General features: G+C 41.5%; 1 protein-coding gene across 1 annotated transcript; it reads left to right on the top strand.

Annotated features, from left to right (window-relative positions):
* Positions 1–866: 866 nt before the first annotated feature.
* LOC121397177 lies at positions 867–12,645 on the top strand. Its single transcript, XM_041573432.1, has 2 exons — positions 867–918; positions 11,485–12,645. The coding sequence occupies exon 2, from the start codon at positions 11,485–11,487 to the stop codon at positions 12,517–12,519; it is 1,035 nt and encodes a 344-aa protein (XP_041429366.1). The 5' UTR covers positions 867–918; the 3' UTR covers positions 12,520–12,645.
* The last annotated feature ends 1,601 nt before the right edge of the window (positions 12,646–14,246 follow it).

Below are 14,246 nucleotides of genomic sequence, written 5' to 3'. Positions count from 1 at the left end.
AATAACAAGCCGGTAATGCGGTACCAAATCTGGAAGCAGAAGTGAAGTCAAGGTCACAGGCCTTAGTCAACACCACACAATAGTGTGGAACAAAATCAGATTTGAAGAATGGTCAGTAAGAGATAGGGGTCAGTACAGGGAGCAGATTAGAAAAGTCACAAGGGCAAGGGTCAAGGACAAGAATTAGACAATATAAACACATCCAGGAACTATGGAGATAGACCTACGTTGGGCAGTGTGTATTAGGCTGTGGCCCCTTTAAATTAGGGATGCACTATTTTGGATTAGGCCGAACCCCCGAATCCTTCGTGAAAGATTTGGCACGAATGTGAATCATCTGCAAATTAATGGTGGGAAGGGGAAAACATGTTTTACTTGTGACAAAAAGTCTCACAATTTCCTTCCCCACCCCTAATTTGCATATGCAAATGAGGATTCGCTTCGGCCAGGCAGAATGATTTGGCCAAATCCAAATCCAAATCCTGCTGAAAAAGGCAGAATCCTGGCCGAGTCCCAAACCGAATCCTGGATTTGGTTCATCCATACTTTTACCAGACATGATGATGTCAGACGCAGAGTGCCGAGTATCACCGCAGATGCACTAGACCACCAGGTACTCTCACACTTATTCAGCATGCTCAGACCAAACATTGTAGTTCCTTCTCACAGGAGACCTCCCTTATAACAGTGGTTAAAGTTCACTTCCACAGAAATCTGAAAAGGAGCTGACATATGCATTTTAGCAAACATGTTTTGAAATTGTTTCAATTTTCCAGTAAAGCCTCTTTCCAGTAAATGCTTGCACAACAATAAAAACATGCCTCTATAAAGCCTGTGAGTTACTCAATCTAAACTAGATTGCAAGCTGTATTTGGAGAGAAGTGATCTTTCACACTGAATATAACTCTGGATACAAATGTAAGAACTTCACAAACCCTCTAAGCAGTTGTGTCCAACGTATTTGATGTTGTTTTTAATGTGTTAAATATAATATACACAGAACTTGTAAAAGCATCTCTTAGGGTTTTGTAGATCTGTAAGTCCCATCACCAATTCAGATACTTTAATCATTTACATTTTGTTAGACTAGTGTTGAGTGGGCGGATAAGTGGGGTTTTTTTGAAACAAAAGATTTGACGAGGATATGGTTCTTTCAGCTTGGATGGCCTTGTAGTAATTAAGCAACACTAAAAAACTATACAGTTTTGGGACCTGTTATCCAGAATGCTTGGGACTTGGGTTTTTCCGGATAATTTTCACTTTCTGTAATTAGGATCCTCGTACCTTTACTAGAAAATCATGCAAACATTAAATAAAATCCAACCAGTTCTGCTTCCAGTAGGAATTAATTATACAGTTGGGATCAAGTACAAAGTACTGTTTTATTATTACAGAGAAAAAGGAAATCATTTTTTAAAATTTGGATAAAATGGAGTTTATGGGAGAAGGCCTTTCTGTAACTCTAAACGTCGTGGATAACGGGTTTCTTGATAATGAATCCCATACCTGTACAGCACAATTTTATATATTTTCCATGGACACATGACCAATCACACATTGGCCTTTACTGGTTGCAATAAATAAAATACAGTTCTTAAGTAAGACTTGGTGTTAGTACATAGTGGGTCACATTGGTGCTAATTCTACATTTCACATTTGATCCAGCATGTTTTTGTAAATTGAGGTATCATAGAATGTGCTCCCTGACTATTATAAATGCTAACCACTAAACGACTTTCTATACACTATGGCTAAAATTGTTTCTTCTCCTGGATTCACATATTTCCTTAGGATGATGGCACATGGGAGACTTTGTCCCCAATGGTAAGCTGATAAATCCTCTGAAAATATTTTTGCACAGGGATGAATAAATAATTTATCTTATTGTTCCCTGTCGTTTGTATTAATGTATTCTTTGAATGTACAAGTAGAACAAGTAGCTCTTCATAAAGAGATAAGGGCAGAAAAACATAACCAGAATTGTGTCATTGTATATGATACAGACTTGACCAAATTTCTCATGATATATGTAGGTGACTACATCATTAAAGGACCAGTAACACCAAAAAATGAAAGTGTTTTAAAGTAAAGAAAATATCATGTACTGGTGCCCTGCACTGGTAAAACTGATCTGTTTGCTTCAGAAACACTACTATAGTTCATATAAACAAACTGCTTTGTAGCAATGGTGGAAATTGAAAAAAGGCTAAATGGCACAGGATAAGTAATGGACAACAGATAACATTATGTTCTACAGAGCTTATCTGTTATCTGTTGTGTAACCTGAGCTTTTTCTCCTTTGAATGGCTGCCCCCATTACTACACAGCAGCTTATTTATATAAACAATAGTAGTGTTTCTGAAGCAAACACTGCAGTTTTACCAGTGCAGGGCAACACTGCATTATATTTTTATTACTTTAAAACAAATTTCATTTTTTGATATTACTGGTCCTTTAAAATGTAATTATTCTAACATAGTTGCACGGCTGTACAATATGTCTGCCCATGCCTTCATCTCCTTTCACAGTTCCACATTACATCCTTCCACTTCTGCCTGTTATGTTCCCAAGTAAAACACTGCCCACAGGGATTCCGCTTTACGCTCTTTGGGGGGAATGTAATTAAAGACACAAAGAAGAAAAACTATTTGCACCAATAATCGCAATGTAATCTTGTTCCTTAAACTGTTGTTGCATTGCGAATTTCAATTGCGCACTCTTAGGGCTAGTCCACACGAGGAGATTCGGGGAGATTTTGTCGCCTGGCGACTAATCGCCTCGTCTTTTGCGCGACTATCTCCCCGAACTGCCTCAGAGTTTTTCCCCATAGGCTACAATGCAAAGTCGCCTGCGCTAATGCACACGTGGTGATGCGTTTTCTATAGTCACCCAAAGTTGCCTCAAGGCAAATATTTTTTCCATTACCGACTTTTATTACATTCCTCCATTTCTTTTGGGGTACCTGCATCTTCTGTATCTTCATGTTTGTATTCTGTTTACTTGCAGTTAGCACCCTCCATGCCACATACACAGAAATACTATATACACTACTTACTCCTACTTCTCTGATAATATTTTACTTGCTAAAATAAATGTCAATTGAAAGCAACGTTCTTGCCCCTTCTGATGGAGACATCCATGTCCACCTCTGAAGCTTACTCTCACTGACTCTTGTGGTCTGAATAGAGTCTCACAGCAGAGTTGCCAGAAAGCTTCATGGTGAAACCTCCTAGAAGTGGCTACTTCCCCGACTGCATTGTGTCTGGCATCACACTGCCCATTTCTCTCCTGCCCCCACTGGCATACACATACAGTCTCCTGGGTCATTAGTCTGTGCTTGGGATAGAGCTGCCCCTGCATCTTGGCTTCCTTTCATCTGAGGTGAGCTATGATATGTCTAGCTTGGCTCTACACAGTCAAAACAACAGACATTGTATTCACCTGGGCCAAAGTTGGGGAGGCACTTTCTTTAGGGTTCTGCAAATATTTGTGAACGCAGAAACACAGTATGCAAAGTTCAAAGAAAGACTGATTGCAGCTTTTTTGCACTTTGCACAATGTGTTTCTGTGTTCACAAACATTTGCAGGGGATCTATCGTGAAAATCAAATTCTCCTAATGGATAGTTGAGGTGGAAATAATAATATCTTTAAATATATTTCTTTAGCGGAAATGCTTACTTTTTTTGTAAAATGACATATTACTACATGCAATGAGGGTGCTTTCACTGAGAGACAGTTCAAGCTACTGCTGAATGGGAGTGGCTTTTCACTAGCTATGATGTCACTTAGCAACTAGCAAAGTCCCACCCTCCTCCATGCTGAATAGCATCCTCACACTTAGGGGCACATTTACAAAGCTCAAGTGAAGGATTCGAATTAAAAAAACTTCCAATTTCGAAGTGTTTTTTTGGCTACGTCGACCATCGAATGGGCTACTTCGACCTTCGACTACGACTACGAATCGAACGATTCGAAGTAAAAATCGTTCGACTATTCGACCATTCGATAATCGAAGTACTGTCTCTTTAAGAAAAACTTCGACCCCCTAGTTCGGCAGCTAAAAGCTACCGAACTCAATGTTAGCCTATGGGGAAGGTCCCCATAGGCTTGCCTGCGTTTTTTTTGATCGAAGGATATTCCTTCGATCGTTGGATTAAAATCCTTCGAATCGTTCGATTCGAAGGATTTAATAGTTCGATCGAACGAATAATCCTTCGATCGTTCGATCGCAGGATTTGCGCTAAATCATTAGACTTCGAACGATTTTAGTTCCTGGTCGAATATCGAGGGTTAATTAACCCTCGATATTCGACCCTTAGTAAATCTGCCCCATACTGTTACTCTGGAAGCTCCTTGTGAGAAAAGTAAGGCTGTCAGGTCTGCACATTCTCTCAGTTAAGTACACCAACTACCACCACAAAAAGGAGGGAGAGCCCCGAAGTGTTTTATTGTATTCTATTGGTGTAAAGTATTCTCTATCTGGGAAATGTGATGGGAAGATCTGGCTGCTCTGATTCTGAAGTGCTTATTATTTTATTCCTTTTTGTTTGTAAATTTCCCAAATGTCCCATGTTTCGATGCTGCAGCCTTTTGGATTGCATAGCTTCCATTAACCTAGGCACTATCTCTCCCTACTATACCTGCTATCCCACAGTCACACTCCCTTCCCAGAGACTATTATCCACTGTTACTATAGACACCATCTCTCCCTACTATACCTGCTATCCCATAGTCACACTCCCTTCCCAGAGACTATTATCCACTGTTACTATAGGCACCATCTCTCCCTACTATACCTGCTATCCCACAGTCACACTCCCTTCCCAGAGACTATTATCCACTGTTACTATAGGCACCATCTCTCCCTACTATACCTGCTATCCCATAGTCACACTCCCTTCCCAGAGACTATTATCCACTGTTACTCTAGGCATTATCTCTCCCTACTATACCTGCTATCCCACAGTCACACTCCCTTCCTAGAGACTATTATCCACTGTTACTATAGGCATTATCTCTCCCTACTATACCTGCTATCCCACAGTCACACTCCCTTCCTAGAGACTATTATCCACTGTTACTATAGGCATTATCTCTCCCTACTATACCTGCTATCCCACAGTCACACTCCCTTCCCAGAGACTATTATCCACTGTTACTATAGGCATTATCTCTCCCTACTATACCTGCTATCCCACAGTCACACTCCCTTCCCAGAGACTATTATCCACTGTTACTATAGGCATTATCTCTCCCTACTATACCTGCTATCCCACAGTCACACTCCCTTCCCAGAGACTATTACCCCACTGTTACTATAGGCACTATCTCTCCCTACTATACCTGCTATCCCACAGTCACACTCCCTTCCCAGAGACTATTATCCACTGTTACTATAGGCATTATCTCTCCCTACTATACCTGCTATCCCACAGTCACACTCCTTCCCAGAGACTATTATCCCACTGTTACTATAGGCACCATCTCTCCCTACTATACCTGCTATCCCACAGTCACACTCCCTTCCCAGAGACTATTATCCACTGTTACTATAGGCATTATCTCTCCCTACTATACCTGCTATCCCACAGTCACACTCCCTTCCAGAGACTATTATCCACTGTTACTATAGGCACCATCTCTCCCTACTATACCTGCTATCCCACAGTCACACTCCCTTCCCAGAGACTATTATCCACTGTTACTCTAGGCATTATCTCTCCCTACTATACCTGCTATCCCACAGTCACACTCCCTTCCTAGAGACTATTATCCACTGTTACTATAGGCATTATCTCTCCCTACTATACCTGCTATCCCACAGTCACACTCCTTCCAGAGACTATTATCCACTGTTACTATAGGCATTATCTCTCCTACTATACCTGCTATCCCACAGTCACACTCCCTTCCCAGAGACTATTATCCCACTGTTACTATAGGCACCATCTCTCCCTACTATACCTGCTATCCCACAGTCACACTGCCCTTCCCAGAGACTATTATCCACTGTTACTGATAGGCATTATCTCTCCCTACTAATACCTGCTATCCCACAGTCACACTCCCTTCCAGAGACTATTATCCACTGTTACTATAGGCATTATCTCTCCCTACTATACCTGCTATCCCACAGTCACACTCCCTTCCTAGAGACTATTATCCACTGTTACTATAGGCATTATCTCTCCCTACTATACCTGCTATCCCACAGTCACACTCCCTTCCCAGAGACTATTATCCACTGTTACTATAGGCATTATCTCTCCCTACTATACCTGCTATCCCACAGTCACACTCCCTTCCCAGAGACTATTATCCCACTGTTACTATAGGCACCATCTCTCCCTACTATACCTGCTATCCCACAGTCACACTCCCTTCCCAGAGACTATTATCCACTGTTACTATAGGCATTATCTCTCCCTACTATACCTGCTATCCCACAGTCACACTCCCTTCCCAGAGACTATTATCCACTGTTACTATAGGCACCATCTCTCCCTACTATACCTGCTATCCCACAGTCACACTCCCTTCCCAGAGACTATTATCCACTGTTACTCTAGGCATTATCTCTCCCTACTATACCTGCTATCCCACAGTCACACTCCCTTCCTAGAGACTATTATCCACTGTTACTATAGGCATTATCTCTCCCTACTATACCTGCTATCCCACAGTCACACTCCCTTCCCAGAGACTATTATCCACTGTTACTATAGGCATTATCTCTCCCTACTATACCTGCTATCCACAGTCACACTCCCTTCCCAGAGACTATTATCCCACTGTTACTATAGGCACCATCTCTCCCTACTATACCTGCTATCCCACAGTCACACTCCCTTCCCAGAGACTATTATCCACTGTTACTATAGGCATTATCTCTCCCTACTATACCTGCTATCCCACAGTCACACTCCCTTCCCAGAGACTATTACCCCACTGTTACTATAGGCACTATCTCTCCCTACTATACCTGCTATCCCACAGTCACACTCCCTTCCCAGAGACTATTATCCCACTGTTACTATAGGCACCATCTCTCCCTACTATACCTGCTATCCTACAGTCACACTCCCTTCCCAGAGACTATTATCCCACTGTTACTCTAGGCACCATCTCTTCCTACTATACCTGTTATCCCACCGTCACACTCCCTTCCCAGAGACTATTATCCCACTGTTACTATAGGCACCATCTCTCCCTACTATACCTGCTATCCCACAGTCACACTCCCTTCCCAGAGACTATTATCCACTGTTACTATAGACACCATCTCTCCCTACTATACCTGCTATCCCACAGTCACACTCCCTTCCCAGAGACTATTATCCCACTGTTACTATAGGCACCATCTCTCCCTACTATACCTGCTATCCCACAGTCACACTCCCTTCCCAGAGACTATTATCCACTGTTACTATAGGCACCATCTCTCCCTACTATACCTGCTATCCCACAGTCACACTCCCTTCCCAGAGACTATTATCCCACTGTTACTATAGGCTCCATCTCTCCCTACTATACCTGCTATCCTACAGTCACACTCCCTTCCCAGAGACTATTATCCCACTGTTACTATAGGCACCATCTCTCCCTACTATAATTGCTATCCCACAGTCACATTCCCTTCCCAGAGACTATTATCTACTGTTACTATAGGCACCATCTCTCCCTACTATACCTGCTATCCCACAGTCACACTCCCTTCCCAGAGACTATTATCCACTGTTACTATAGGCACCATCTCTCCCTACTATACCTGCTATCCCACAGTCACACTCCCTTCCAGAGACTATTATCCCCACTGTTACTATAGGCTCCATCTCTCCCTACTATACCTGCTATCCTACAGTCACACTCCCTTCTCAGAGACTATTATCCCACTGTTACTATAGGCACCATCTCTCCCTACTATACCTGCTATCCTACAGTCACACTCCCTTCCCAGAGACTATTATCCCACTGTTACTCTAGGCACCATCTCTCCCTACTATACCTGCTATCCCATAGTCACACTCCCTTCCCAGAGACTATTATCCCACTGTTACTCTAGGCACCATCTCTCCCTACTATACCCCCTCACTAAGGATGTTATCTCCACTTCTTATCTAGATGATGCTGAATATCTGTTAAGTCCCCTACTCAAGGCTCTAGGCTACACAGCCTGCATAACTGAGGTGCTGATTTGATTCCCCATAGTCTTTTGTTACCTACTAGGAAAGTATTTATTTTAGGTCTTCACTTTAATAGCCATCATTTTAGTCCATCTCAAGAAGAAACTCTGCATGTAGCCTTAGATCCCTTTATATACCAAATTAAACCACAAACTACTGAATACATTTTATAATTCAACTTTGACGGGTGCCCTGCTAATACTCTCTGTATACCCCGCTGATCATTTCAATATGCCCCTCTTATCCTGACCAAATGCGCCCCTGATCGCAATGGAATGCCCCACTCATGGCCTCTGAGTGCCCAGGGAAACCCTTTTCTAATTTGTTGCCTATATGAAACTACCCAATAAAAAAACTAAAAGAGACTTGTGCCTTTCACTGCCATCTTCTAAAAAGCGCTTACTCATATAGCTGTAAGCATTGGCACAGGTCTCTTTTAGTTGGCTATTGGGTAAAATATTTACATATAAAATACAATGGAGAAAAAACACAATTTATATATTTTACCTTGCACAATTTTTTAAAAAGAGAGGCGCAATAAATGAGGATATGCCTGCAAGGAGAATGTGTTTCGTGGGCCTAATGTCCCAAAAAAAATTGCAGGTGAAATACCTGTGCCGAGCCTAGCAACCAATAAAAAGAAACCTACTCCTGTCAATCAAAACACGACCGTGACCTTGAGCTCAGTGGACTAATGATGCAGAAAGAATGCAGTGAGTCAGCTATAAATCTATAGCTACTAAACTAAACATAACTTTTAATCAATCATATTTAAAAAGTTGACTGTTTTTATGTGATCTACATTGTATTAAAATTTTATTTTTGTGATGGTTCCCCTTTAATTGCTACAAGACAAAGGAATGGACTAACAACTCTGATAGAGAAGTACTGCATGTGCCAGTAATACAGCTAGTAATTAGTTGCAATATGGTCACTAATGGACCAAGTAGTGGAAGCCTATAATAACTGTAAATGATAAGGATATTAGAAGTCACTGAGGGGTTGTTCTGTGACCATATAAAGGCACAAGGCTGCAGGCTGAGTTATACAGGGAACTCTGAGTATCACTCATGTATTATAAGGGATAATATACCCCCTACTGAAAATGATAAGGATATTAGAAGTCACTGAGGGGTTGTTCTGTGACCATATAAAGGCACAAGGCTGCAGGCTGAGTTATACAGGGAACTCTGAGTATCACTCATGTATTATAAGGGATAATGTACCCCCTACTGTAAATAATAAGGATATTAGATTATATATTACTGTATAATGGGGGTTATTTGTTCTGTTAGAGCCAGAGAACTGACAATTTATTGCAGGTTGGGAGTAAAATCCTAATACAGCAATGCAGTGGTTCATGCATTTATCTTGTCCTCCAGGGACATTTGGGGTGCAGGATGAGGTGTTTCTAAGTATCCCATGTGTACTGGGGAGTGTTGGGGTGATGGCGACAGTAGAGCATCTGCAGAAAGACGCTCAGATTTGGGAAACGCATTTTATTCTCCAAACAGATGTGTTGCCTTTATTTTTATACCAAGAATGATTTTTGTTCTACAGACTTTTGTGTGTGCGTTAGGGAGATGGTGCTGCTGCTGTACACTATGTACACTGTGTCTGCCTAGGCCATTGGATAATAAATAGCTGCCAGTGCATTCTGGGTTATGGCTGGGCACTAGTTATCATGGTGCCTCCAACTGGTTATTATGGGATGTTACCCCTAGCTATAGTGGTGACATTTGGATTTGTGCCCAACGGAAGCCTTTGACTATTAGGGGTAGTTGGGAGTTGTAGTTCATTTGCATATTTCTAGCATTTTATAGAGGACAAGTTCACCCCCACGTGTGAGTCTGAGGAAGGGTGGGGGGTACAAGGAACTGCTAGTGGCACAGGCAGTGGGGGAACCAGACACAATCATGGTGGTAAATGTGAGCAGTGCTCAGGACTGATACCCACTGGGAATGAATGTGTCCCACTGCTCAGCTCCAGATCTTTTTGACCCACAGACACAACTATCTGGGGTGGGGTAAATGTTAGTTATCAGTATCAAGGAGTAAGACATTTTTTGATGCCAGCTTACACATTGGTATTTCAGTGGCTTCAAAGGCTCCTTCGTTCCGTTCCCTTATAGGTTCCTGAAGAAACTCCTTCTCTCCCCCCTGAGCCAGTCCCCCCCCCCCTCTGAAAGCAGCACCCATAGTTTGATAAGTTTAAAAGCTCCGTGTTTCACAGTAACCTGCTCTCCTTCTGTAGCTCCCCCTCCCCTTTCCTTATGTGGAAATAAAGGTGAGAAGGAGTTTCTTCATGAATCTATAAGGGAACGGAACGAAGGAGCCTTTGAAGCCACTGAACTACCGATGTGTCTTTACACAGCACTGACTGACTGACAGCACGAACAGCCAATGAGAGAGAGGACAGAGCAGTTATGCAGAGAAACCCGACCCGACCTCAGAGCTGGCCAGAGGCAGGTAGAAGAGAAGCAGCTAGAAATAGATTCACTATAATGACTGGAATATATTAAAAAATATACATTTTTTTTTAATACATTATATTTAGACATTTTAATTACTTGATGCAACAATTCTTTTTACAAATTTCTAATTTCGCGATAGATCCCCTTTAAGCTCCATTTTGGAGCATACAGACCTGTGGTCTGCACTTAGAGTGCAGAGCAGAGGGAGCTATCAGTAAATAAGCACTAGTGCTCTTGTACTTGTGCCCCTTGACCCCTATGGAACAACATAAAAAAATCTGGTTAAAACGACCATATAGGTGGCATATTAAGTGACCACCACCCTTCCTTAAAAAAATATACAAAACTATTTATACAAATTTCAGAAAGCTAATATGTTCAGTGGTATCAAAATATCTTTAATCCCTGGGTGGTTCACATAGTACATTGTGACAGTAATACATCAGTCTGTTATTCTGCATAAAAATGAGGTTTTGGCAAAGTAGTTTGTAAGTTACCCTACCCAGAAGTTACCCTACCCAGAAGTTACCCTACCCAGAAGTTACCCTACCCAGAAGTTACCCTACCCAGAAGTTACCCTACCCAGAAGTTACCCTACCCAGAAGTTACCCTACCCAGAAGTTACCCTACCAGTTACCCTACCCAGGACTGGTACTGGTACCAGAGGCGGGATATTGATGTTCCTTCAAGAGGATGTTCCTTCACTGGTGCTATGAATATGTTGCCAAAGTTTTGGCTTTAATGTATTTTTATATGTATCAGTGTTACATAATATATGAATAGCCACTGACTTGTCTGTATAAAGAAATGTCTTTTTTCTTTAACAGATGTTCCTCAGATCTGTTGCTGACTTGCTGCTGACTGCCGCTTTGCTGCACCTGCCTTTGGCTTTATCAAAGGAAGTTTATACTACCAGCCATGGTGGGACTTGCATAGGTACCTGTGGAAGAGAAAACTCAGATTACTATTGGTGCAAACAGAAAGGTGTCAATGGATGGTGGGATTACTGTTCCCCAGAGGAAGGTTATGATGTCTATTACAGGCCATGCTTATCAGCTTGTCAGGTGTTGAAGGATTCCATATATGAGCAGTGTTTTACAGATAATGGCTGGAGTAAATGTGGACATGTAGTTGAAGAGTTTGAGCTTTACTATACCCCAAGTCACTTTCTGTGTGAAACTGAGTGTATCTTACATGAAAGTTATTATAGATGTACAGACATACTTGGACATGAAGAGAAGTGTTCACCATCAAATGATCTAACCACAAAAGGAGAGCCATGCCGAATAGATCACCCATGTGGTTCACACGGTTACAGTTATACCTGGTGCTACACAGATACCAGTGATAATTGGGATAACTGTGGAAAAGTTATTAGCGACTGTGAGCGAAAACGATATAAACGTGAAGATGGAGATGAAGAGGTCTGTAGAATAACTGATTCTGGAAACAATCGTCAGTTGGTACTAACAGCCATCATCGTGCCTGAAAATAATTTCCGCCAACCATCACGAGCACAATTTACAGAAGCTTCCCATCTCATTAACACAGTCAATGCTAACTTTTGTTTTCCCAATACTGCTCGTACTGTTGCCTATTCTGAGAATATTAGAATGGATATGCAAGGAACCTTTGAACGTGATGGAGTTAGGTATATGAATGTACAACTTCAACTCAATGAGCCAAGGCAAGGATCCTCGTCAAGACATTCCACAACCATCGCTCAAATCCTTTTCCCACACGATTTCAACATCGCTGTCTTTTTCAGATACATAAGGAGAGCCCTGCAAACCAGCCTGCGTAGTGCTTACCATGGACCTCCTGTAAGGATTTTCATAACCATGAACCATATTGACCATTGATGGGCAATATGACCTTTTTCTGATCTATATATACATTTGTAAGGTGCATTTGCTTATAATCTGTTTCTTGACATAATCATTTGATCCTATTATCCCTCCAGAAAATAAAACCAAAAATAAAAAAATCGCTGGTCAAATCTCATGAAAGTCTGTTCTCATGTTTCTGTTCGAATTCTTTTATGTTACATAGTTATTGTACATAGAGTGGTTGTAACTTCCGGCAGTATGTGGATATTGGAAGTTAAGTGCAATGTGCAAGCATTTGTGCATGTCACACTATCAGATCTACAAAGCAGTGCTTCCCCCATAATTCTAACATAAGAAAAGACGACACAAAATATGACACTAGTAGACGTGGGAATCCTGAATGGTGCTCAATGCATATACAGGAATTATTTGCACCATGCCAGTATAACACTTAGGGGCACATTTACTTTGCTCGAGTGAAGGAATAGAATAAAAAAAAACTTCGAATTTCGAATGTTTTTTTTGGCTACTTCGACCATCGAATTGGCTACTTCGACTACGACTTCGAATCGAACTAAAAATCGTTCGAATATTCGACCATTCGATAGTAGAAGTACTGTCTCTTTAAAAAAAAACTTCGACCCCCTACTTCGCCACCTAAAACCTACTGAACCTCAATGTTAGCCTATGGGGAAGGTCCCCATAGGCTTTCTAAGGTTTTTTTGGTTGTAGAAAAATAGTTTGATCGATTGATTATCGTCCGATTCGAAGGATTTAATCGATCGAGTTTTCGTTCGATCAAACTAATTGCGGTAAATCCTTTCGACTTCGATATTCGAAGTCGAAGGATTTACCTTCGGCAGTCGAATATTGAGGGTTAATTAACCCTCGATATTCGACCATATGTAAATCTGCCCCTTAGTGCCAAACACTCGGATGTCTTTTACAGACAGGTTTACAGGTCATGATATAAAGGGGCCGATTCATCAAGAGTCGAATATCGAGGGTTAATTAACCCTCGATATTCGACTAGGAACTAAAATCCTTCGACTTCGAATATCGAAGTCGAAGGATTTAGCGCAGATAGTACGATCGAACGATCGAAGGATTATTCCTTCGATCGAACGATTCGAAGGATTTTAATCCAACGATCGAAGGAATATCCTTCAATCAAAAAAACTTAGGAAAACCTAGGAAAAGCCTATGGGGACCTTCCCCATAGGCTAACATTCGACTTTTAGCTGCCGAACTAGGGGGTCGAAGTTTTTTTTAAAGAGACAGTACTTCGACTATCGAATGGTCGAATAGTCGAACGATTTTTAGTTCGAATCCTTCGATAGTCGTAGTCGAAGGTCGAAGTAGCCCATTTGATGGTCGAAGTAGCCCAAAAAAACTTCAAAATTCAAAGCTTTTTACCTTCGAATCCTTCACTCGAAGTTAATGAATCGGCCCCAAGGTGTGCCTCTTCTTGCTTGTGTTTCCCTGCCTGCTGGGCTTTGCCAAGGTAAAAATCCAAACTCAAAGATGAATGTATCATGATGAGTTTCAGTCTGTGCACCCTGACACCCCATACTGTGCACCTTTGAATAATGTGTAACATATGAGGGAGGCAGGGGACAAAAAAATCAGGAAACAAGGCAGTGCAATTCTTATAGGATAACACCAGCGACATCATTAAATGAACATATGTAATAGATACTGTACAAAAAAAAAAAAATTACTAAAATGTTTTGTTTAAAGCTTAAATAAAACTAGTGATT

The sequence above is a fragment of the Xenopus laevis genome, chromosome 8L (genome assembly GCF_017654675.1).
Source record: "Xenopus laevis strain J_2021 chromosome 8L, Xenopus_laevis_v10.1, whole genome shotgun sequence".
Lineage (NCBI taxonomy): Eukaryota > Metazoa > Chordata > Amphibia > Anura > Pipidae > Xenopus > Xenopus laevis.
This window is presented reverse-complemented; position numbering and strand designations above follow the sequence as displayed.